We start from the raw sequence: 27,237 nt of genomic DNA on the forward strand, positions 1-27,237 counted from the left end.
TTTAATTGCACTGTTAAACAATAATATGAATACCTTTATTTAAATATTTTTGATGTTTTCTACATTTTCAATATATTAATTTCAATTACAACATTAGAATACAAAGTGGTGCAGTTCTCACTTTTATATTTATTTTATTACAAATATTTGCACTGTAAAAAACAAAAGAAATAGTATATTTCAATTCACCTAATGCACTGTAGTGCAATCTCTTTATAATGAAAGTTGAACTTACAAATGTAGAATTATGTACAAAAAACAACTGCATTCAAAATAAAACAATGTAGAAACCTACAAGTCCACTCAGTCCCTACTTCAGTCAATCACTCAGACAAACAAGTTTGGTTACAATTTACAGGAGATAAATGTTGCCCACGTCTTGTTTACAATGTCAGCTGAAAGAGTGAGAACAGGGCATTCTCATGGCACTGGTTGTAGCCAGCATCACAAGATATTTATGTGCCAGATGTGCTAAAGATTCATGTCCCTTCATGCTTCAACCACCAATTTCAGAAGACATGCGTCCATACTGATGACAAGTTCTGCTCGATAACAATCCAAACCAGAGCGGACCGACACATTTCATTTTCATCATCTGAGTTAGATGCCACCAGCAGAAGGTTGATTTTCTTTTTTGGTGGTTCGGGTACTGTAGTTTCCGCATCAGAGTGTTGCTCTTTTAAGACATCTGAAAGCATTCTCCACACCTCATCCCTCTCAGATTTTGGAAGGCACTTCAGATTCTTAAACCTTGGGTCGAGTACTGTATCTATACTTAGAAATCTCACATTGGTATCTTCTTTGCGTTTTATCAAATCTGCTGTGAAAGTGTTCTTAAAATGAAAGTGTGCTGGGTCATCATCAGAGACTGCTATAACATGAAATATATGCAGAATATGGTAAAACAGAACAGGAGACATACAATTCTCCCCTGAGGAGTTCAGTCACAAATTTAATTAACACGTTTATTTTTTTAATGAGCATCATCAACATGGAAGCATGTCCTCTGGAATGGGGGCCGAAGCATGAAGGGACATATGAATGTTTAGCATATCTGGCACGTAAATACCTGTGCAATGCCGGCTACAAAAGTGCCTGCAAACACCTGTTCTGTCTTTCAGGTGACATTGTAAATAAGAAGCAGTCAGCAGTATCTCCTGTAAATGAAAACAAATTTGTTTGTCTTAGCAATTGGCTGAACAAGAAATAGGACTGAGTGGACTTGTAGGCTCTAAAGTTTTACATTGTTTTGTTTTGGAGTGCAGTTATGTAACAAAAAATAATCTACATTTGTAAATTACACTTTCACAATAAAGAGATTGCACTACAGTACTTGTATAAGGTGAACTGAAAAATACTATTTATTTTGTTGATCATTTTTACAGTGCAAATATTTGTAATAAAAATAATATAAAGGTGCAGCACTGGTACACTTTGTATTCTGTTTTGTAACAGAAATCAGTATATATTTGAAAATGTAGACAAAGTATCCAAAAATATTTAATACATTTCAATTGGTATTCTATTGTTTAACAGTGCAATTAATCGTGATTATTTTTTTGAATTGCAATTAATTTTATTTTAGTTAATTGCTGTGAGTTACTGTGATTAATTGACAGTCCTAAATATAATCAAAATACTACGACAACAAATACTTATCTCAAATTTAGTTTTCTGCATACAGAAAAAACCCTTTACCACCATTCTCCAGTTATTTGTGAAGCCAAATAGCTTCCAAGAGTGTTGCACCACCAGTTTTTTGTACTTAGCTTGAGTCCATGTTGAATTCTTGCAAGATTTGATGCATATGTGGTGTCACAGACATGGCCATGGTGTCCTAGAGGGTGGGGAGAGAGCCAAACTAATCTCTGCAGGTTTGTTTATGAAAGAGCCTCACAAAACCTCCAGATAGACACAGTTACATAGACTCATAGAAGTGTTGGATTGGAAGGGACCTCGAGAGGTCATCTAGTCCAGTTCCCTGCACTCAGGGCCAGCTCTGGCTTTTTTGCTGCCCCAGGCAAAAAAACCTCCCCCCGTCGCCCGGCGGGAAGCGCGGCAGGGGAGGGTGCCAAGCCTGGCCGCGGCCCCGCTCTCCCCGGCCGGCCAGAGCACTGCGGGAGGGTGGCGAGCCCGCTGCGGCTCCGCTCTCCCCGGGTGAGCGCCGCCCCCTCCAGGTGCCGTCCCAAGCACATGCTTGGTAGGCTGGTGCCTGGAGCCGGCCCTGCCTGCACTCAAGGCAGGGACTACATAATAACTAGACCAAATGTATGCAGGTAACACAGCCTTACTAATTGGACTTATGTAGTATATAAAATCTCTCATACATTAATGGAAGAAGCGACCCTGTAGCTTCTTCTTTCACTGGTGTGTAACAGACTTTATGCAGCCATGTTTCCAGAGAGAATCTCATGTTGGCTTTGCATTGGGCAGTTTATGGCTCAGATAAAACTTGTTTTTGTAAACCAAATCTGAAGCTGTTTTGGTCTCTTGCCATATACCTCCAAAAAACAAGCCAAGACCTCAGATTTATAATACTGTCCAAATAATAAAAGCGAGAGTTAAGGAAAACCACAGGTTGCATGGACAAATGTAATGCAATGATATGAACTCCTGCAACTCACCTGAAGGGAACTGTGTCCCAGTGAATGTGATGCAGTCTGCTGTAGCAAACACTTAACAAACATTAGCTAGCTAATTCTCAAAACAACTCTGTGAGATAGGTGAGATAAAGCATTAGGGTGACCAGATGTCTCAATTTTATAGGGACAATCCCGATTTTTGGGTCTTTTTCTTATATAGGCTCCTATTGTCCCCCCACCCCCGTCCCAATTTTTCACATTTGCTGTCTGCTCACCCTATAAAGCATCTATGGAATCGCTTCATCTACCACTGTAACATAGCCAGTAGCCACCCTTTGCCTGGAATGCAGTAACTATAACAGTTTGACAGGAAATGCATAAGAATACTTTTCAAATTAAAATTTAGGGAGTAAGAATGGAACCATATGAGTTGGAATTTGGCCAGGACACTAGGGCCAGTACCTGCAATGACCCTTTAACAGAAGAAGAGAGGAAACATTGGAATCAGAAGGTTCCATGGCAGTAGAACGGCCACTCTTTAGAATCTTGGGCTCCAGAAGCCCCATTCCCGGTTTCAGGAGGTTGATGGATGGGAGGAGAGAGTGGCAGAAATCTTGGCTAACAGGGCTCTGAGGAGGGAAAGGTTCTGAGCTGAGGAATTTCAGGATGATTCTTGTTTTCTCTCTCTCCCCAGGCCCCTGATAGGAAGGAAAGAGAATGAAACAGAAAGCACAAGTACAGAAGCCAGTCTAGGACAGTGCTTCTGAACAGCTTTCCTGAAGCATCCTCATGCCTGCCTCCAGAAGCTCTGGCACTCTACACCCAATCCTGGATGTTACCCCCCACAGATAGATCATAGCCAGCTCCGGAATAACTATTATGTGCCAAGTTGCTTCTATATAGCATTTACAGCCAGGGTTAGCATAAGATTGATGACTCAGCAAGCTGTTCTGGGGGGAGACAAATGCAGTTTTCCAAGCCATGCACAACATGTGAACTTGGAACTGAAACTTGGAGGCAACATAGGACACATCTACACTAGATATTTCTAATTAATACAAGGCACTTAACACGTTTGTAAAGGCTAGTCTACTCTGGACACTCTCCACACCTTTGCTTCAGGGCCACAAAAGTTTGTAGTTTACCTTAGGCTGATACCCAGGTGATTGGCACCTGGATCTGCTCTGTCATGTGTTTTGTCTCAGTTTCATTTGTCAGAGTTTAAAGTATACACACAGTACCACATTGAGTCCAAAGCTTGCTTTCCTCCATCCTCTGTCTGCAAACTGTTTAGGGCAGGAACTGTCTCTTATTTATTTGTGTCACAGGTCCCTAATCTCAGTTGTGTCCACTAGGTGCTACAGTATTAAAAGTATTAAATCGTAAATTATATGAAGCAGTCAAATCTTTTTCTTCTTCTTTTTCCTCACTAATCAAGAAAAAGTGAAGTGGTATGAAGATGTGACCATTATTTCATTTGTTGGGGAGGAATCTGATTAGGTTTCCATTTGTTATATTATTCATCTGTGATGTTGTTGGTTAGATGTTATTGTATTAATGATGATGAGACAGGTTTACTGATGTAGCTGCTAACACAGATGCCTCTGTAATAGTTTGGATTGAGGGTCTTTCCCATTTTATGTACTGCGAGATCCAAATTGGGGGACTGAGTGAAAGTTTATAGAGGTGATGTGTGTGTTTTTTCTGATAACATTTGTTTTAGTTATAGGACACGTTATCTATGGGTTTGCGATATAAGACTGAGGCCTGACTATTTAAGACCTTTATTTCACTGATGTCCAAGTCTGTAAATGCATAATCAATCTTGCTCTTACCCATTGCTGGTCTGAAAGTAACCCAAACGATTTTCCAGAATCATAGAAATGTAGGACTGGAAGGGACCTCAGTAGGTCATCTTGTCTAGTCCCCTGCACTGAGTCAGGATCAAGTATTATCTAGACCATCCCTAATAGGTAATTGTCTAACCTGTTTTTAAAAACCTCTAGTGATGGGGATTCCACAACCTCCATGGGAAATTTGTTCCCGTGCTTAACTACCCTGGCAGGACATTTTTCATAATATCTAACTTAAATCTCCCTTGATGCAATTTAAGCTCATTACTTCTTGTCCTGTCCTCAGTGGTTAAGGAGAACAATTTATCACCCTCCTCTTTATACTGTAACGGGCATTTTACATGCTTGAAGACTGTTCTCATGTCTCCCCCACCCCATCTTCTCTTCTCCAGACTAAACAAACCCAGTTTTTTCAATCTTTCCTCATAGGTTGTGTTTTCTAAACCTTTAATCATTTTTGTTGCTCTCTTCTGGACTTTCTCCAATTTGTACACATCTTTCCCAAAGTGTGCTGCCCAGAACTGGCCACAGTACTCCAGTTGAGGCCTTAGTGCTGAATAGAGTGGAAGAATTACTTCTTGTGTTTTGCTTACAACACTCCTGCTAATGCATCCCAGAATGATCATATTACATTGTTGACTCATATTTAGTTTGTGATCATCAATAGCCCCCAGATCCTTTTCTGCAATACTTCTTCCTAGGCAGTCATTTCCCATTTTGTATTTGTGCAACGGTTATTCCTTCCTAAGTATAGTACTTTGCATTTTTCCTTATTGAATTTCATCCTATTTATTTCAGACTATTTCTCTAGTTTGTCAAGATAATTTTGAATTCTAATCCTGTCCTCCAAAGTGCTTGCAACCCCTCCCAGCTTCCTATCATCTGCAAACTTTATCAGTGTACACTCTGTGCCATTATCCAAATCATTTATGACGATATTGAACAGAACTGACCCAGGACTGATCCTGCGGGACCCTACTTGATAGCTTGATTATGATCCATTGATAACTACTTTTTGAGTATGCTTTTCCAACCAGTTGTGCACCCACCTTATGGTAGGTTTGTCTAGGCTATATTAATCAGACCTAGTAAGACTATGTGTAATGGAACATGTAAGCAGTTATATCTTGGAAAGAATGCTGCACTGATAGGTGTGATACACTCCTTTTTGAAAGCTGAGCATTACCAGTAGAGGTTGGTTCACTCCCTGATACTGTCTAACTGGATGAATTTCTTGGATGCAGAGGTGCTGCCTATAGGCAAAAGAAAAACAGTGGTGTCAAAAACATCAAATTTATTTTTTCTTCCATTGAGGGAGATGCAAATCAAAGTGCACATGTTGAGCAGTTTCTTATCAATCATGATATTTTTTTAATCCTATGGAGTACTTTGCAGGAGGCATTTTCTCCAAATATGTTTTTTCTCCATTTTTGGGAATGAAGTCCAGTGTGTTGTCAACTATTACATTTCTCATGATCTTTTGTGTTTTTCCTAAAGCCCCAACCCCTGGAGTCACATGATTAGGTGAAACTCTCAGCTTCCATTTTTTTTAAAAGTAAGTTTGTAGCCCTCCTGGTTGCAGAACAAAGCTTATAAACATGAACCCTAAAGGCTCAAAAAACAGAAGGCAAATAAAAAGAATGGACAATTTAATACATCATGATTTCTAAGCCAATCACGATTTTTGAATCGTGACTTATGATTTTTGAACACTTGGGATTGGCAATGCTGAGTCCAGTTCTCTTCTCATGCAGATGTTTATGTGGCCGCACATTCATATTTTTCTGGGGAAAAAGTTGGAAATATTCTTTGTCAAAATATAGGAAGTTTAAAGGGAATGTGTAAGGGGAATATATATGAGTGTAGATGGAGGGGACTTTGGGATATTTTATTCCATAGGAGTGTTTGGCCTCAGAGGCCTTTGAATCAGGTTAGGCTACCCTGAGTCATGCACATTTTTTAATTTAGGGCATGTATTATGAGCTCTTGGAGCAGTACTGTGTGCACCTTTGCCTGTCTAGGGCTACATCTACACTACAGGGGGGGGTCGATTTAAGATACGCAAATTCAGCTACGTGAATAGCGTAGCTGAATTCGACGTATCGCAGCCGACTTACCCTGCTGTGAGAACGGCGGCAAAATCGACCTCTGCGGCTTCCCGTCGACGGCGCTTACTCCCACCTCCGCTGGTGGAGTAAGAGCGTCGATTCAGGGATCGATTGTATAAATCGATCCCCGAGAGGTTGATTTCTACCTGCTGATTCAGACGGGTAGTGTAGACCCAGCCTAGGTCTGGTGGAGATCTGATCAGATGGTGATTTGAGGTTTTGTGACCCAAAGTAGATGTTTTGGGGCTTCTCAAGGACAACCTAGGGAGAGCAGGAGCAGCAACTATAGGCGTGCAACTACTTTAATTGGATTCACAGTGACAAATTGCCTGAAGCCAAGTCTCTTTTGCTGGCATATTGTCTGGGTTTCCTTTCCTAAATTGCCTTCCAGCTATGATGTATTCCTGCATTGGGGTGTGTTGGCGGGGGGGACACACGTTAATATCTTTCTGGTCTCTGTTAACGTTTGCGGGGTGGAAGGTTGTGGGTCTATCTGGGGGGATTCCTGGTGAATGTGGTGTGTGGGTGTTTTGCAGTTTAGGTTAGATTTTTTTTTTTAATGAACACCAAGTTGGGGGGGAGGGGTGTTTACTTTTCTGTGGCGCCTCCCCGCCCCCGCTGTGTGTGTGTGTGTGTAGAGGGGGGGATTTGGGAGGCCGCAGCCCCAGACTCAGAGGCGGGGCGGCGGGGTCGGAGCCGCAGACCCGGAAGCGGTTGCGCCCCTGGCAGGGGGCGGTGCGCGGGCTCGGCGGCGGCGGCAGGAGGGGCTGAGCCCGGGGGCGGCGCCGCTGGCTGGTCCCGTTGCCGGCCGCGGGGCAGGGGAGCGCAGCGGCCGGCGCGGCCCGCGGGATGCACGGGGGCGGCGGGCGGCCGCGCTGGAGACGCCGCGGGGCATGCTGAGCCCGGAGCGCCCGCTCCCCGCGGGGACCCGGCCGGCGGCCGCCGCGCTGCTCCTGCTGCTGCTGCTGCTGCGGGGCGCCGGGGCGCAGAAAGGTGCGTGTGAGCGCGGGAGTGACAGACCCCCCCTCCCGCCCGCTGGGTCTGCCGGGGGGGTGAGAGGCAGGGACCCCCCGCTGCTCCTCCAGGAGTCCTCAGCGCCCGGAGGCGGGTGTTTACCCTCCGCCCCGGCTCACCCGTTACCTTGGGGGGCGGGATTTTTTTGGGCAGTCCACAAATCTCCGGGGCATCTGGCTTGTGCCCCCCGCCCCCCGTGTTTGACCTGCCCGCCCTGTCCCAAACCCCAGGGATGCCCCCATCCCCGCTTCTGCAAATAAAGCGGGAAAGAGGTGTCCAACGTGCCAGTAACCCCTGCTCTGGGGTCTTCATCGCTACCCGAGGGGGGTCTGGTGTCCTCAGCCTCAAGTCCTAGAGATTTGTCACCCCACACAGCCCTGTGTAGTGAGGATGGAGAAGAGGGGATGCCTGGTACTCCCTCTTCCTAATCTCAGGTTCCATGAGAGTAGTGATCATCGCTATCCGAGGAGATGTAACCCCCACTACCCCCAATTTCCCATCAGTCACTGAGTTGTTCCCCTAAGATTAGCGAGGGAGGTCGGGAAATACCTCCACACCTGTCCTAATGTGGGAGGAATTTGGCTTTGGTTGTATCATTTTAATGTTGCTTCAGCCCAAATTAAAATTTGAGTGGGAGGCTTTCACACAAGTGGGATGCATGTAGGAGGATGATAAATGAAAGTATAGGGAGATACCTTCCAGGGTTTGGGAAGCAGGAGTCTGTTCGCTCCTGTGTTTGCATCATATTATTGTGTGTGATTTCCTGGTACGTTCTTTTTCTGAATTGCATGTTGTTGTATTTCTGAGGTGATTTCAAGAAACATTGGAAAATGCAAGTTCAGGAGCTGGTGGGTAAAAGGGCAATACTAATGTTGGGGTGGTGTGTATATTTGAAATGTGGTTTCTGTGGGATCTTCAGTATATTGACAACGACTTGCAGGTTTTTTTTCTTTCCACAATGTGTGCAAACTGGGATCAGCTAGAAGGCAGGAGTTAAAAGTGGTTAATTTATAAAACCAGAGTTAGACTCTAGAGATATGTAACATAATGTGTACAGGGGTAAAAGGGACATCTTTGGCAGAATAGCCATAAAATGCACAATTCTTTTAGGAAAGTTGATGAGATGTCTCCTTTTTTCGTGAAATAACTCACTGCACACTTATGTGTGCTGAAAACAAGGCAACATTTGGTCTTTTGACAATGGTGAAAGAACTGGAGTGTAAGATCACTTTGATTTAATGCTAGAAAAAAATGGCTGAAGGGAATCCTCACCATCTTAAAAATCTCCATTCTGTACCTAAGATTGTAAATAAGAGATGTGAGGAAAAATTTTTTTATATTTTTCAGTTTACTTTGCTTCTGACTGTACATTAGAAATAGTGATGCTGACTGTACACAGTTTTCTCTGTTTTTGCGTGTCTTTCAGATGGCAACACAGGAGAAGAAAACATTTTTTTAAATTGTAAACTACAGGGGGATTCAAAGACAGTAGTAGTGTTAATCTACATTTAACTCATTTTTTTGACCTGTATCAGAGGTTGCACAAACAGTAGTCCACAGAGCATAGTAACCACACAGTTCGGCCTTTCCACCTTGTTTCCAGCTAACTGCATGAAAAGAAATTAAAAATATGCTACTTCCCATGTAAAAGTAACACTAGTAGAAAGCAATTGCCATAGTAGCCACAGGAATGCCACACTGTGAATGGGAAAGCTGTTGATCCCCAAGACAAACTCTTTAAGATGCCCATCCGTGAAAACGTTTGGGAACCCCTACACTAGCTTTCAAGTTGATGGTGTCCTTTGAAATCACACATTTCTCCTGAATTCAGACATTTCTGTGAGGTGAGAACTAGATTAAATGGCAAATTTTGTTTAAAAGGGCAGTAAAAGGGGAGGTTGTTCTAAAGTTTTGTGGCCCCAGTGTTGCTGAATTCAGTGCTGTTCAATATGAGTGATTGTCAGGACGTTGTAGAAAAGTTAGATGTGTTGTATTGTTTCTTTGCGAAAAATATTCTTCAGATTTTTCGGCAAAGATTAACATCAATCTGCTTCCGAGGGTGGAGAGCCTGTTTTATTAAAAGCTATAATAGTCCTATTTGGTTAAAGAGTTCCAGAGTAAGTTAAAACACTTCCTCCCTATGTAATCCATGAAAAATTCCATGCAAAACACACGAGAAACTATTATATGCAAAACACACAAAATGTTTAAAAGAACATTATTGAGATTGCAAAGACTAGCACAAAAAAAGTCAGGAAATGCATATGTAATCTTAATTCAGCCCCCTTTTGCATATGCATTATGATGCAGTCTTTAATTATATGCTCATACTATTTTTTTCAAAGGACTCCTTCCTCATTCAGTGTTCAGAATGGACAGTGCTCACTTTATGAGAAGCTGTTCACTATTTTTTTGCCTCGTTGTTCAGTATGTGGCCCTAGGTTTTCTAATCTGCACAAACCCTGCTCTGAAGATAACATGATTCATTTCCTCTAGGGCTTTTCTATGGTGGTCATAACTATAATATCAAAGTGCTCGAAAAATATTAATTATCTTCACAATATCCCTGTAAAGTGAGTGGGTGCTATGACGGGCCAGAAGAGTAAGATTAAAAGTTTTCCCCAATTTGAGACACTAGGATCTGATTTTTCACAGTACTTAGTGTTATATAGCATTTCATACATTCAGAGCACAGCTTCCATTGACTTCATTTGCAGATGTGTATGCTTCTGCTAATCAGGCCCCAAGGTCTCAAGTCAGGCATGCATAAAATGAAGAACACACAAACAGTGACCCACTGCCTTAACCATGAGACCATCCTTTCTGTCCCTGCAATCCTCCGCCTCATTCACTACACCCCTTCCAACTCATGCAACAAAGAGCCAGGGGTCCTACAGACAACAGTCTTCATTACACAGTCCTGATTCATCCCCAGAGCAGGTACATCCTGTGCACTCAATGAGGCAGGGGTCCTGTAGAAAAAATAATACGTGATCATGTCGTTAAAGACTATCATTATGCATATGCACAAGGGGGCTGATTTAAGGTTGCACAGGTTACTCACTTAACTTTTGAGTGCTTGACTTTACAAGCTTAGTAATGTTCTTTTAACATTTTTTGTACCTGTAATTTCCTAGGTTAAAAATAAAACTAACCCTGAAAAAACAAATTCCATCATGTGCCATCATATTGACACTCACATGACTGGAATCTTTAGATCCACTCATGGCCCTCTGCCACTTGAGCGGATAGCAATAGTAACTTGTCATCTTCTATGTGTAGACCAGCACTAGACCAGAATGAGACACTTTGCCATTGAGTTTCGTGGATATTTGCTGACAGCAGAAGAATGGTGAGAATCGGGAATTTTTAGTTCCATTACAGCTTTGGAGAGAAGTGTGCTCTATTGTGTACAGACTCTTCTGCCATTCCCCCCAGTTGACTTTTTCTGTGCCTCCCCCCATTCCGTTCCTGTTTCCTCTCCCTCTTCCCTTCCCCCCTCCCCCCAGTTCCATTCTGCTCACCTAGTCAGTCTCACTCCTCAGGCTTTGCCTCCCTGTTGCAGTCTTTGCCTTGCCAATCCTAGCCCCTTAGTCTGGACTCCCCATCACAGCCCCAGTCTCCCCTTCCCTCCCTGAGCCCAGTCTCCACTACCCCCTGGCATTTTGTGGTTCCTCTGCCTATCTGTGCCTCTCCTTCTCCTCTGGTGCCCCCAACCCCACTGGCTCCCAGTCTCCCTTATGTAATCTTAGGGTAGGTCTACACTTACCCGGTAGTTTGGCGGCGAGCGATCGAACTTCTGGGTTCGACTTATCGCGTCTTGTCTGGACGCGATAAGTCGAACCCGGAAGTGCTCGCCGTCGACTGCGGTACTCCAGCTAGACGAGAGGAGTACTGCGGAGTCGACGGGGGAGCCTGCCTGCCGCGTGTGGACCGAGGTAAGTTCGAACTAAGGTATTTCGAACTTCAGCTACGTTATTCACGTAGCTGAAGTTGCGTACCTTAGTTCGAATTAGGGGGTTAGTGTAGACCTGGCCTTAGTGTCTTGTTCTCTCCCCCACCTCCACCCCACGAGTTCCTTCTCCCAGTTCTTCCCATATGCCTGGCCTCTCATTATGTCTATCTCCCCTTTCCCATACCTCGTTCCCTCTCCCACCCTAGCTCTCTTTGCCTAGCTGTTCCCAGTTTCCTTCTTTTCCCCCGGGCCAGCCTCTAGTCCCTGTCTCCCCATTCCTCCCGTCCTCCCCCTCCAGCTCCTAGGCCCAGTTTACTCCCCAGGGTCTGGCTCTGGTCCTATCTACAGTTGAATCAGGCAGCTTCCTCTTCCCTGCTGCCTGGGCCCAACAAGGGAGTCATTGAGAGCACAGGAGACACAGGCTCCCTGCTCTTGAGTTCTGATGGCTGGCTTTGACTTGGCCCCTGGCAGTTCAAAGCTGGAATTGCAGGGAAAGTCCTGCTTAGGCCCAGGCTGGGGCATACCCAGGGCAGATGGAATCTTCAAGGAATTGAGCTACGAAGCTCTGGGAAGTCTTGACCGACCATGTGAAAACTGGGATTTTTCAAAGATAATAACTTATCCACCTTTGGGTGGCTTTTCATGGGGATTGCAAAAGGCACATTCCGGACAGAGAAGTCACCCCTTGGCAAATTTCAAGTTGCTGCTCCAAAGTATGGAGCTGGTAGAACTTCTCAAAGTGTGTGTCTCAAGAATTGTTTAACATGAGCAAAACAACATATCATAGAATATCAGGGTTGGAAGGACCCCGGGAGGTCATCTAGTCCAGCCCCCTAGTCTTTCTCAGAAAAGGCAAAAAAGTTTTGGCTGAAGTTTTCCAAAAAAATTCAGCCTGAGGCAAATACCCACAACAAAATATTTCCGCTTAAAGGGTTACCATTTGGTAAAGTTATAAGCAACTGAAAACAGAGTTTTATAGTGGGAAGTGCTGGGCAACCTTAATAATGGGTTGTGCTGCCAGCGCCGCCTATAATAATTTGAACAAGGTTTGATAGTTTTCCAGAGTGTTTTGCAATATAATCGTATACAAAGAAATAAAAGGTAAAATATGCATGCCATCTTGTAATGTTTTTCATTCAACATGGAAGAATGTACACTATAGATTACCCACATTCTAATCAGTATGACAGCAGTTGTAAAATACTCAAGAGCATAATAATCTCATTCCACACATAAGAAATGTTATCAATTGCTAGAAAGCTCTTGTGTGTTCTTGGCTGTGTTTGAGCTCTGCTCTCACTTAACAGTTTCTTCCACATTCTCAGTAACAATCAAAAAGTAACATACCAGTTTTTGTGTCTTGTGGACATTCTGATCTGCTAGCATACATTTGTAAAACAGTCTGCTGTTTGACATGTTATAATAGTGATAGATGATAATGAGGAATTAGTGAGAAATTCAACACACAGTTTCTCAAACTACTTTGTAGTAAGGACCATATTTTAATACAGATTCTCTTGGATCACCACCTAGTCTATTCACAGTTGTGCAGACCAACTCCCGTTGCTCTCGTGATTATATAACATCCTTGGGGCAATGATAGCAGTTGCTTACATGGAAAAGTAATATTGTGAAAGTATCTAATGTATTTTTTAGTTGCTTTTAATGCCGTTTAGCAGCTGGAAATGAGAGAGAGAGCCAACATCACGTAATCAGCCAGCTCTCCGTGGATCTCATCTTGGGAACTTCTGCACTTAACAGATGTTCAGCTATTGTCTTGTACTCAGTGTGGCCTATTCATCAGTTAAACCTAAGTTATTTTGGCTGTCCAGTAACAAAACAACCAAGTGAGAAAAGGACGATGCTTACTTTTTTTCAACATAGAAATTCAGAAGTGTTTCAGTAGCTTGGAATTTATTTAGATCATTAGGGTAAGGGCCTTCTCTGCTTTTTATTAATAAAGCAACTCGTACAGTTTGGCTGATATGTAATGGAGGTATCTGTAGTGATTCCATACTTAAGGTTGTGTTGTAATTTACACTTAAAGCAGGAGTAAACTCCCATTGGTTTTTTTCTTTGAATTTAGGATCCAAATTTGACACAAAAATCGTTGAGAATAATTGAATTTTCTTTCTAATTTTTTTCAATAAAATCTTTAACTCTTGGAGATGAAACATCTTAAAATGTACCTCTTTGAAATATAGCTCCTCCCCCTCTCCCCCGTTAGGTTTTCTTCTAAATTACCATAACCACCAAAAATGCCAAACTTCAAAAATACATATTTGAATATAAGCTATTTTGAAATTTCAAAATCAAACACGTGAAGAATTATTTCCCTTTACTTCTTATAACCAGGGCGTGAAAAATCCACTTACTCAAATATCCATGATGAGTATGAATCTTCTCGGGATGCGTGTCATTGACTTCAGAATGGTCTAATCTTGAATTTAAAAGAAAAAATAAGTTTCTAGCCCCTATGGTTGAAAAGATGACCATCCAAATTTGAGCACTTAAGATAAAAGCAATGCAGCAATGTCATTCCAAGCCAGCAGAGAGACAGCTCAACTGACACCACTGGTGTTGTGTTACAGAGGAGCTCCTGTGTCTGCTGCTGCTGTTAATCAGCCAGGGTGAGTGGGCTGGCTGCCACTGGGGGATACCCTCAAACTTCCTGGAGCAGGGGGCAGTAGAGGAGTACTTCCCCTTGGAGTAGAGTAATGTATGTGTCCCGTGTAGATTGATTTAAATAATGTAGCAGGAAACCTTGAATTAAATAGTCAGATTTTTAATCTTGTTTTGCATTTGTACTACGTTGTTTTTATAAAGAAAGATTGATTCTTGTTGTTTGGTAAACATTAAAAAAATGTTGATTTGCAACTAAATATAGCCTTTCTACTAAATTTGGTAATACTTTTTGCTGACAAGGAGGATACATTATACCTATACACATACATTTAAACACTTACTTAGCTTCGCGTACGTTTATTCAAATTCTTAATTTTTCATTGTTATGTTAAAAAGTAGGGAATGATGCATTTCTTATTTACTAGACAATAAATGTTTTAGTTGTAATTTGTGTGAAGTGGAATTTGGATAAAAAATTTAATTTAATTTAAAAATGTGCAAAAACAGCATTTTAAAATTTATTATTAGCAAAAGAAAACTACCTTACATGTGCTAGATAAATAAGGAAAAAAAGTTGATCAAAACATGTTTTGTATTTAAAACTAACTCATTTATTAAACAAAGTAAGTATTATCTGTAGTCAGTGAATTGAAACTGGTTGTTTCTGCTCACCACGTCCTTCAGGATTTCAGAATTAATAGATCTAATCCTCTCACACCCAGTTTTATTCATATCATGAAAGAGGGAAACAAACTTTCCTGCTTTTTCAATTTCCAATTAGTTTCTCAACTTTGACTGAACTAGGCATTGGACTGAACTAGTTGAATAAACTCAAATAAAGAAAATATCCTGTCTGCATCTGCAGAAGAGGCTACTGTTGTCAAAAGCTGGTTTAGCATTTTAGTAAACTCTGGCTCCAGGTGCTTAACCAGCAACTTCCACTAATTCAGTGGTTTGACTTCTTTAAAACTGGTCAGCAAATGTACTGCTTAATATTAATTATTTAATGTAAATGATTTTAATAGATAATAGTAAGTTTAAGCCTTAACATAAATTGTGGGCATTTCAAATTTAATTATATCATTTTTTAAAAATAAACCTGTATTCAATTTAAATAGGGTCTGTTTTTTTTTTTAAACAAAATTTAAATAATTGATTTGTATCCATTCTGTAGGGTTCCCAACAAGCCAGGTAGCAGACTGTGTGTGGCTACTTCCTGCGGCTACCCAGTAGAGATCTTCTAGGGTTACAGAAAGGACTTCTGTAGAGCCTTTTGCTTGGGAGAGTGGCAGTGGCAAGGGGCCACACCCATGCAAGAGCCCTCTGCTAAGGTGGAAAGCAGGGCCCTTTCTGTTACTAGTCATCAGGTTGGTTGGGGCTTCCCTGCTCCTAACACCATTGCTTTCTCCCTGGTTGGACTAGGATCTGGTCCAGGAGGAAAATCTTCGTCTTCTGCTATACAACAAAGGACTCTGTTTGAACAGAATAAAATTTATTGAGGGGAGCAGGGGCTTGTCCAGTATTAATCTGTTTGTCTGTATGTGTGGTGTTGGGGAGCATACGTTCTTTTTGTGGGTGGGAGGACAACACTAATTTATTTGATATTTGTATGGAGCCCCTGGCAATAATTAGGAGTACAAACTTCAGCTGTCAGGAGAGACTGCTCTTTGGGCCCAAGATTTTGGGGATACCTAATTAGGATGAAGTACAGCTCAGAGCACAGGTGTATTCAGCTTGGCAAGTAGCCTTATCCTTGTTCTTGGAGGTATTGAGTGAATTTTTCAAATCCTGGTCATAACCTAATGCAGTTCTGCCAAGTTTAACTGACAGAGCTGCTGATATCCGTCAGCTAATGCTGTTTTGACTGCCTGTCTTACTCACCACTTGTGTCTTGGACATACTCTGGTGAGACGTGCTGGATAGCAGGGATATGGGATGAGGGGGAGGGATGGAGCTTTGAGGAAATGGAGTAATAGTGTAGTTAGCAAGGATATGCAAGAGTCCTGGGGAGGAATAAGTTTGTATTTGGAGGCTATGGTAGAAGGGACTATGGAAGGGGAGCCCAGTTCTCCTTTTGTGGGTTAATGTCACTTGAAGGGCTCCCTTGGTAATTCTGGTCTGTCTCTGGCGTGCTGAAGCAGCAGCTCTATGGGAGCGCTTTACCCACTGATGCTGGAAATTTCAGAAGAGGTGCCTTTTAAGAGCAGGAATTATAATTGGCTAGCTTTCCTTTTCCTTTTCCAGTTAGTGGTAGCCCTATTGGAGGTTCCTGAGGTGGTGGATAGAAAATGTGTGTGTTCTATAGGCCCCTTTGGTCTAGGAGATCCCTCCTCCAAGTAGTGATCCAGCCCCGCCCTACTCATCTTTTGAGGCCAGATGAGATCAGGCCTCACTAGCTTAGCACAGTCCTCTTTAAAATATTCATCAACTACTACTTCATTTACAACTTCTTGAGATTCTCCTAATTAATCCCAGGATGCATTTTACACTCAATATAAAGGATATAACCAATGTATACTTTACATCCACAACTCAAAATCTTAAATCAAACTGTTGAGTTGTGCTCAAATGAAGTAAGTGAAAACATTCTTAATTTTTTTTGGTCACTGTTATCACCTAAGTCATTTGACCTTCTTTGAAAACATAATTTCCCTCCAGTCTGTTAGTGGCATTGCCTGGCTGACTTTTGCAGCCTTCTTTATACTAATAACATTAATCAGCATTTCCTAGATTTTGAAAGCTGAGTCCTGCCCTTCGGGAAAATGGAAATAATCACCCATCCTTGGCAACCCCACCATGTGCCCTACACTTGGGATAATGCTTGTGTAGATCTTCGTAATATGATTACTACTCATTTGTTGCGTGTTTTAAGCATGAAATAACTAACAGTGATGACATTTAAAGTATCATTGGCATCTGTGATAGCATCCACCAATATCAATGTGGGCTGGTCAGGGAAGGTGCATAATGCTTGCATCTTTAAGAACACAGGACTGCTCAAAAAGCTACCAACAGGGACTTTATTTCTCATTGGCATTTCTACATCACCAATTGGGATCCTGGGGGACCCAGCCTACCTCTTGCTCCCCTGGCTCATGAAGCTGTAGACTGGCCAACTTGACAGCACCAAGGAGCGATTCAACTACTGATTCGACTGGTGCAGAATGACAGTTGAATGCACTTTTGTTGGTTTGAAGGGACACTGGTATTGTTTACAGACAAGATTGGATCTCAGTGAGAAAAATGTCCTAATAGTTATAGCTGACTGCTGTGTTCTGCATAATATCTGTGAAGTAAAGGGGGAGAAGTTTCTGCCAGGGCGGAGGTGGAATGTCTGTCTGCTGAGTTTGAAACAGCTAGACACCAGGGCTATTAAATGAATTCAATGCGGAAGTATGGGTACTTTGAAAGAGCACTTTAACCGTGAGCCACAGTAACATGTTGCGGTGCACTGTGCTGTACCTGGCCTCATTGTTTTGCTGCCTGTTAGGAATTGGTGGTGCTTGGTGAACATCTATGATTATAACACTGTCAGTGCACCTATTAATTTTGTCTGTCACTGATCCTACGAGTTGTCATATTGTACAGTAACAAGTAATTAGTTGCTTTCAGAAATGGTTGGCATTCTGTAGCACATGTCGTGAACTAATACAGATGAATTATGTTGTAAGTATTATAATTTTATTCTGTAAAAAAATCAGTGAAAAGAAAATGTTAAAGCAAATACATCAAAAACTTCATAAATCCCATTCTTTTAATTTATTAAGGGGAAAGAATGTTCATGTCTGTTTTAGCTACACATACACCAGCCATGGCTTTCATAGGTCAGTGCATGTGAAGCTGTGGTTGTCCTTAATGCCCCCAGGGGTGAAGTGGTAGGGGTAGTGCAGTGGTTCCTGTTACCACATGGAATGTTGTGTGAAGAGGTGTAGGGAGTGCTGCAATGGAGTTCTCCATGGACTGCAAAGAGAGGCGAGCCTGGGATTGTTGAACCTGTAGGTCCACAAGAGTCTGCAGCATTTGTTTGCTGCTGGAGAGGCCCCATTATGTCCTGGTGCATCTCCCTCTCCTTTTCCTGCTGGGACTTCTTGGCCTTTCTCCTTTCCACTCTTTCCTTCTCCAGGTTGTCTGCAGTGTTCACCCTCCAGACCCTGTACTCATGGTTTGATGCAGCACTGGCTTGCAGAATTTCATTGAACATGTCATCCCAAGTCCTCTTCTTTCTCTTCCTTTTCTGACTCAGACATTCAGTGGATGTGGCGCAGGAACCCCTTAAGGCAGCAACGGCAGATAAAACACACACAGGTACCATTGTCAGTATATACACAACGGAAAGCGAAAGTTAAGATTCATAGCTCCCTTCCCTTGCTCCCCTAAAGTTTTAAATGACCTGCTCATTGACATGTCTGTTTAGGAGTCTTTGTGCATAGCGCCACTAAGCACCAGCCAGGGTGAGTGTGGCCCGCCAGGTATGAGGGTAATGCAGAGGGAATTGCGTGGTTGCATGAAACTATGAGTATAGGGCAATGGTGCTGAATATTGGCACTATTTCCCACAGGAGGTGGTGATTTTAGCTCATATCTCACTCCTGAGGGTAACAAAGGCAGAGAGAGCATAGTGGCTGCTGGCATCCCGAAGCCACCTTGGCCCACATGCTGCTAGCCTGTTTACTGCAGTGGTACCTGCCAAAGTTATCGCTGAGTGGCATGGGACAGTGTCCGACTTCAGAGGAAGATATAAGTCTGACATTCCTAGAAACCTTCAGGAGAGGATTGTGGCGTACCTCCATGAAAGTTTCATCAAGATCTCTCAGGAGGATTCAGGTGCCATCCCTGTGTACATAAACTGCTCCGTGTGACCCCTTTGCCTAACTCTACAGGGCAATGAAAAGCAGATAACAACTCTACCTCTCTTTGTCCTACTGCTGTCTCTTCTAGTATGAGTAAACTAATGAAAAGTCAATAGCTGTGTCCTCCTAAGTCGGAGGTGCTAGCACAGTAATGGGAAATAAATTTACACACTGATCTGAGGTTCCTTCCCCTGCATCAGGCTTGCCCGTTCTTTGCTGCTGGGACTGACTGGACTGTGGTAGAGTCTCAAATATGTTCTGGCTGACTTCAAAGCTGGACCCCCAGTCACATGTCCCTTCGCCATCTTCATTTTGTCCTCACTTTTCAAGCCAGAGGTCTGTGGTTTGGTCTCCTCTGAGATATTGATGGTGGTGTGTGGGATGGTGGTGCCACCAAGTATGGCATGCAGCTCTTCGTAAAAGCAGCAGGTCTGTGGTTTGGCACCAGATCAACTGTTGGCATCCCTGGCCTTCTGGTATGGCTGTCACAGTTCGTTGGCTTTCACACGGCACTGCTGCTAGTCCCTGTCATTCCCTTTCTCCTGCATCCTCCGTGCAATCTCCTCATAGATGTTCATGTTTCTGCAGCTTATCCATAACTGTGCTTGCACAGCCTCTTCTCTCCACAGGCCCAAGAGATCCAATATCTTCAGTCTACTCCAAGCTGGAGCATGTCTGGATCATGTAGTCAGCATGGTCAGCTGGCCAGCTGCACACAACAATGGAGAGTTGTTAGGTGTGCTTGCCAAGCTAGACAGTCAGGAAAAGCCATTTCAAAAATGCACAGGGCTTTAAAGGGAAGGGGGTCTTCTGGTCTCTATGACCCCTAGGCAGGAGAATTCACATTTGCGACTAGAGCGGTTAGTGTCAGGCATTGTGGGATAGCTGCTGGAGTACTGTTAGGGTTGAGATAGGCAACACAGTGTCTATACTTGTGCTGCGTTCACCTCAGTACGTAGACCATGGCTCAAAGCTGTTCGGGGAGGTGATGTTGCTGCATTGCCGTAACGGGGCTCTTACATTGGTGGGAGACAAATTGAAGTGTAGATTATAGACACGTGCACAGCGGGGTCGACACAAGGTGGCTTAGGTCGACCTAACTTTATAGTGTAGACCAGGCCACAGTTTACTTCATAGACCTCATTGCAGCAGGCAGCTTTTTGCTGCATCTTGCCAAAATCTGAAAGCCACAACCTAAAGTCCTGGGATGTGTGTCTCTACTCAAGATAGCTATGCATTGGCTATGAAGTCCACTCACTAATGATAAAACTGTCATTTCAGGCTTTGGTAATCAGTGTTCTTTTGTGATCCATTCATACAAAGTTTACTACATGTTTAAGTAAGTATCCATTACCAATGTGTCCTTTCATATAGATCCTTTCCCCTTCAGTAAGTGTTTGATTCTCTCCAAGTATTGTAATCATTTTGTACAATTACAAAAAATATTGTACAATTACCATCAGTGGCTTTGGAGGACACCCCACATCCAGTTGTTGACACTTAAGTTCTACTGCAGGGAGTAAGGTCTTGTCACCTACGTTAGAATGGTTTTGGCAGCTAGCACAATCCCTCTGATCCAGTCTGTCACTGTTCCAACCAATTTTGAAAAAGGATGATAAGTTATACCAGATACTGCATGAGGGATTCTCTTATTTTCATGTTCACTCTCAGCCTAACTCTCTTGTTATAGCAGCAACATTTCAAAGATCTAGGCCAGGTTTTCAACTTTCTTACTCCTTATGATAAAGAAGGGAAGAAGTTGGACTTTCTAGAGGAAAAAAATGTTTTCTTCATCTTCCCTAAACTTGTGTGGCTAAGTATTAGTTTCAACTTCTGGAGAAGATATCAATCTTAACTTTTATTGATTCTGGGAGTTTTCATCAGAGAGGGCCAGAACATGGCCAAACATGTCTTCAGGGGATCATTTGATGTTTCTGATACTGCCTCAATATGTGTGGTATCAGCAATAGCTCTCCATAGGCATATATGGATATGATCATCTTCTCTTCCTATGGAAATAAGATCTAAAACAGAGGATCCCCATTGAATGGGGATGGACTGTTTAGTGCAAAAACTGATGAGGTATTGTAAAAGATGAAAGAGAGTCCCTCCACAGCAAGATCTCTGGGGCTACTGTCTCCCTACCACAGGAAACTACCTACTCCTGTGTTCAGGTATGACAGGTAACACTTTCCACCTTCTTCTTTGACTTACTATTCTCAAAAAAGACAGTCATACTGTCGACAGCAACAAACATCCTCTCAATCCCAGGAGAGGAAGAAATCCTACAAGCCCAGGGTGAGGACAAAGAATACCTCACCCACATCCTCCATGACTAATGTCGGGCTGCAGGTTTGATGTGAGGATTGAGAGCTGTGAACCAGAGATGACCCATGCCTGCCGATGGGGAGGGGTGCAGAGTGAGGGTAGCCAGCTTCAGCAGTGTTACTGAGCATGTTCAGTCTGTGTGAGCATGCTCAGTACAAGACAAGCAGCAAATCTGGGGAGGCAAGGGACCCCGCATTCTCCCCACGCGTTGCCTCTGCTGTGAACCACCTCTGGAAAAACTACCCCACATATTTGGAGACTCTGTGCCAACTCTACAATCCGCGGACAACTATCACCTTGGACAGATGGGTTTTAGACACAGTAAAGGAAGGTTATACTATCCAATTCAAATCCCTTCCTCCCCAGCTCTCTTTTCAGGGCCCATTTCTACAAAAGACTATTAAGGAGGGGGGAGGGGGAAGTACAAGCTTTATTACTCACCGGGGTGATAGAAGAAGTACTGTTAATTTCCAGAAGCAAAGGGTTCTACCTTTTACTCCTGTTCCGTTCTTTTTCGGGATTAGAAAGTAAGTCTCAGGCCAGTGCTAGATCTCAGAGCTCTAAACAGATACATCAGGAAATTTCAGTTCAGAAGGTTGTCTATGGCGCTGATCGTTCACTCCCTGTCTACTCAGGATTGGGTTGCTGGTCTTGATATCAAAGATACGTATTTTTGTATCCCCCATAAGACTGTCACACTGAAAGTATCTATGTTTTGCCCTTGTTGCAGAGCATTTCCAATACAGAGTCTCACCCTTTGGCCTCTCCATCGCACCCAGAGATTTTACCAAATGCCTGGCTCTGATAACAGTGTATCTAAGGAGACAAGGGATTTTTATCTTCACTTACTTAGACAATTGGCTGCTGAAGCCCCTGTCCAAAGAAGAATTAGAAAGATGTGTTCTCCGTTCGGAACCTTAGGTCCCCTAATACACAAGACCTTGTCTCTGTTGGCCTCTTTTGTCAGCTGTTGGGTACTTCATACTTGTACCCTTGAAGCTACTGTCTATCCTCAGTCCCCTCATTAGGACACAGGTTTGTGTAGCTGTTTTTTCTCTCCTACTCCCTTACCCATTCTTCTGAGACAGACAGTTTAGTTTGTGTATGGTAGCAGAGAAGACAAATGCATGAACTGTTATAATATTATAATTTGAGAGAGTTCTGTTTTAAAATGTTGTTACTGTATCCTGTATGTTGAATTTAAATTAAGAATCTAAATGCCAAAGTGTTTGCTGCAAATAAATTTGGTGTTGGAAAGCTAAGGTGGTGCTTCCGTTTCTCCATCTATAATAAAATGGAGGTGATGTTTACTCCCCTTTATATAAGGTCTTTGGCATGTATGGATAAAATTCATTAATTGCTAAATTATATTAGTCCAGAATATGCGTAGTACTAAGTAAGTGAAAAGGATCAAATTGTTATGATGAAATATTTAAAATTAATTCTTTTAATGTAAGAACAAAAGGTTGCAAAACCCCTCAAACAGGCTGTTAAAATCATGAAAGGCAAACTGCATGTTTAACACTTTTGGCCTTTCTTCTCTTCCCCCTCCCCTTGATCCATAATCTGTTGTTCACTCAGATCCTTTCTCCAGTTGCCTTCCTGCCTTCAGACCTACGTTTCTCTCCACAGAATAACAGCAATATATTTTAATTCATATTTTGTTTCAAAATAGAATTGAGTGCCAGAAATTGTAAACAAATTGCATAAACACAAATGATAATGACTGTGAAGAAAGGGGAAACCTGCTGAGCCTGAAGGGAAGAACTCTCAAGAGGGACAGGCTGATCTTCTACACAATGAAGAGTTGCTCCCACTGAAGTCAGTAGGAGTTCTATGAGTAGGATTGGGGCTGAAGGAGGGAAATGTCTCAAAGTATTTTAAAATAGTTTTAAAAAAAAAAACATTTGTAGTTTGGGAACCCCATTTTCATCACTCTTTGGTATTTCTTTTTCATGATACATTTTTTGAGTTTTCCTGCCTCAGTTGAAAGGAATGAGAAGCTGACACAGCATCTTTGCTGCATGTAAACAGCAGAAAAATTATGTGCAGAGCATCTTATCAGAGCAAAAGGGATTATAGTAGCCAATCAAAGTAGAGGGTTGCATATTCAGAGTTAAAATGAGCAGCTTGAAATTCCTTTCTTTGCTTAGATTCATCTAAGAACTCTGGTGCTGCCATCATTCCATTCAGTTAAGAGAGAGTTAATTTTTCCTTGATATTCTCCCTTGAATTCCCATTATTTGCTTTCAGAATATAGCACTTTATGCAGACAAAATCTCATCAAGAAGCCTAACAGTCAAATTCTCTCTCCAAACATACGCAGCATGTATTAAAATTCACATTCATATTTTGATATGCATTTTATACATTTGCATCCTGTGCACTTTGCAGTCAGTAATCAAAGTGTCTATAGACCTGGTTTCATGCTGTTCCCTTCTCCATGTTAGGAATGGGAAGAGGATTTTCTTGTATTAAGTTTCAGATTTTTAAAAGGATTTTGATAGCAATTCACTTTGTTCTCCAAAAAAGGTCTCAGAAGAAAATTAGAGTAGGTTAACTGTGTAATGGAGATCTCTAAATTACAAATTGCTTCCATGGGTGGTCTTTAGTTAAACACCCTGTTCCACATGAGTACACTCCTCTAATTTGCTACAAGGGACTTAGCAGGCTTTTCATATTTTGTGTTGGGCCCCATGCACCATGTGGTGGTTATGGTTTTATAATTACTTTGTATTGATTTCACAAGCTTCTTTGAGAAGCTGAAAAGTTAATTGTATTGCAGATTACTCGTTCAATCACTTGGCCTGTGCAAATTTTCTGGATGATCTTTTCAAATGTCAGAGATGCCACTTATTAAAGACAATAGAACTTGGCAGCTCATTCAAGAAAAATGTGTTATGTAGGACTGGACGTTAAGATTCTCTGTCTGAACCTCTAGTAATCCAATTTAATGTCTGTGTGTCCAGCTCACCAGAAGCTCGATCCTATGATAATTGAGTTTGATAATGACCTTCAGATCAATAAATCAGATGTTGTGGTAGTTTTGTGCCTGGAATGCAAAGAACATTTGCAATGAGTGTTTCCTCTTTCTTGAAGAAGTGGCTGATGGCTGTAGAACTTTTCCCCTTGATCAAAGATGTCTGTCTGTCTGCAGATGATCAACAATGTTATATAACTTAGAAACAATGACACTTTTTATGCAGGTGAGGTTCAAGTACTCTCAGAACCAATAAAGCAAAACGATTCCCTTGTTTAGCAAATCTCAGTGGAAGCAAATACAAACAATCCAAATAGTTCCTGAATGATGATTGCTGTCCTTGGCAAACTGTACATTGGGTACTAGACATGCAGCAGTAATCTGTAAATTCTTCAGGCATAAAAATCTGACATTCCCACGATTGCTATCCCAAACGAGACACCTAACAAAAAGACAGACATAAAATATGTGACCAGTGTGAGCCACCAGAGAAATTTGACTTTGACACAATGATCCTAGTTTGGGCTGCACATGCCAGGTGGCATAATTTAGACCTTCCAAGAGTACCTTGAAGATCTCCCTACTATTTCCACTCCTGTCTAGAGTCTGTAAAGCAACTAAGGTCTGGTCTACGCTGGTTAGATTGGTACAGCTTAAAAAAATAAAAAATTCCCACCCCCTAACCAACATAATTATACTGGTACAAGCCCTTAGGTGGATTCAGTTATACTGGTATGAAGGTGCCTTATACTGATATAGTTATTCCCTTCCCATGTGGGAATATTTATACTGGTATAAAGCACCTTCATTATCAGTATAACTGCGTCCACACTAGCGGCATTGTACTGCTTTATACCAGCATAGTTAAAGTGGTACAGCTTAGTAGAGTATGCAAGGCCTGAGAATAGTTTTGGTTCACTTAATTTTCAGAGAATCTGAAGCAAAATGTAGACTTAAGATCATAATCCTATATTCCCAACAGGTCCTCTACCAGTAAATAGGAAGAGGTTACTTCGGGCCAGTGTGAAACAAGACTGAACATTCCATGCTTTGACAGGGTAAAACTGCTGAAACATTTTAACATGCATTTCTTAAAAAGGTTGTGTTTAAAAAATGCATGTTAACATGTTTTAACTGATATATTTTAAAGCTCAACCTAATAATTTTGGCCTCCCTGTTCAAAGTCGGTGCTGGGTATTTGGGTAATTATGGTGACATCGTATCTATGTACTATTTTGAATATATAAATAACTAAGCAATCACCAGTCCACATCACAGAACTGGAAAAATGCAGGTAGGAAGTATAGAGAATCAGCTGAATTGTTCATTACCTTAATTAGGGTACAACCTGAAATCAGCTGCCATTTATGTTGAAAATTATTTTTTTTTTTATGCCCAGGGTTTTGAAATGTTGGCTATAGGTCAGAAATATGATCGATATGGGTTGGCTAAAGAGCTAGGTATTTATTATTTTAGTTATTTTAACCCACTGAGTTTCATGTTTTTGAAGGATATAAATTTTATCCTCACTTCTCAGCAGAAAACCAGGAAATCTTATGACTTTGCTCATTACTAGCAAAGGAATTGGAATATTTTTTTTCCTGAGTTTCAAAAATATTCTGAACTTCAAGGATTTTGACAATTAAGGGCTGTCTTTAGTCTATTTGCTATAAAGTTTCTTAATAGTAAATCTTGCATTCACAGTCTTACTCTTATTGAGATCCTGAAAAATCCTTTTAAAAACAAACAATATACAAAGTATACATACTGACCACTTAAGCCACCTCCATGGTAAAATGAGGCAACTGTTTACTAGTATACAGCAATGCCTATTAGGGTAGTAAATGAAAAAGACTTTGTCGAGGGGGAATTTAGTTAGAGACAATATAGTTACTGACCCATTACCAAAATGGAAACAACAGTGTTTATCGTATATAATGTCAACTAATGATGCAAAATTTTCAAACAAAATGCTAAAAATAAGATAAAGCAAAGCATTGTCAAATGAGTGCTTTTATAACAGAACCTGTGACTACACTGAAATCAATTTTGAACATGTTAACTTTTTTCCAAAAGAAAATATATGCTATTGCAGGGGTCGGCAACCTTTCAGAAGTGGTATGCCGAGTCTTCATTTATTCACTCTAATTTAAGGTTTCGCGTGCCAGTAATACATTTTAATTTTTTTAGAAGGTCTCTTTCTATAAGTCTGTACTATATAACTAAACTATTGTTGTATGTAAAGTAAATAAGGTTTTTAAAATGTTTAAGAAGCTTCATTTAAAATTAAAAAATGCAGAGCCCCCCGGACTAGTGGCCAGGACCTGGGCAGTGTGAGTGCCACTGAAAATCAGCTCGCGTGCCGCCTTCGGCACACGTGCCATAGGTTGCCTACCCTTATGCTATTGTTTTAAGACTACTAGCAGAGGCAACTTATGACTCCTTTCTGTTTGGAATGCTAATCTGTATACTAGCACCACCAGCAGCTGGGATTTTAAAACATACACTTATCTTGCCTTTTTGAGGTCCTTGGGAGTGCAAAGAAAACAGTTTTTTAAAATGAAGGGTCTCTGCGGGTTTAAGTCACCAAATATAAATATTAGTTTTTTGCAGTCTTTTCAGTGCAGTCGACTTGCTGCTACAATCATTCTAGCAAAAGGCATTGTCCGGTTTAGGAGGAATCTTTTTTTTTTCATTTGTGTAGTCATTACCTAGTCCTTAGACTTTTTAGCATGGATTGTTTTTTAACCTTAGGACACAGAGTAGAAGGTTAGTATATAAAACAGTGGCATACTGTGAAAGCTGATAGCTGTCGTATCAAAAATCTGTCTCCAAGAGTAATATTGATTGTTATGGAGTGCTAGAATGTGGTATCTGAACATACTTTCTAATAATGATGATGTCTTCTGTTAAGAAAAAAGTGACGGGTTAAATGAATCTCTG

The 27,237-nt window shown here is 41.7% G+C and overlaps 1 protein-coding gene across 1 annotated transcript in view; it reads left to right on the plus strand.

The window, feature by feature from the left end:
- Nucleotides 1-7,255: 7,255 nt before the first annotated feature.
- The window catches only part of DCBLD2 (discoidin, CUB and LCCL domain containing 2), a 74,663-nt gene continuing 54,681 nt past the window's right edge, over nt 7,256-27,237 (plus strand). The window contains exon 1 of the mRNA XM_008178201.3: nt 7,256-7,536. Within this exon, the coding sequence (XP_008176423.2) occupies nt 7,437-7,536 (100 nt within the window). The 5' untranslated portion in view covers nt 7,256-7,436. The remainder of the gene's footprint in view (nt 7,537-27,237) is intronic.

The sequence above is a fragment of the Chrysemys picta genome, chromosome 1, assembly GCF_011386835.1.
Source record: "Chrysemys picta bellii isolate R12L10 chromosome 1, ASM1138683v2, whole genome shotgun sequence".
Classification (NCBI taxonomy): Eukaryota; Metazoa; Chordata; order Testudines; family Emydidae; genus Chrysemys; species Chrysemys picta.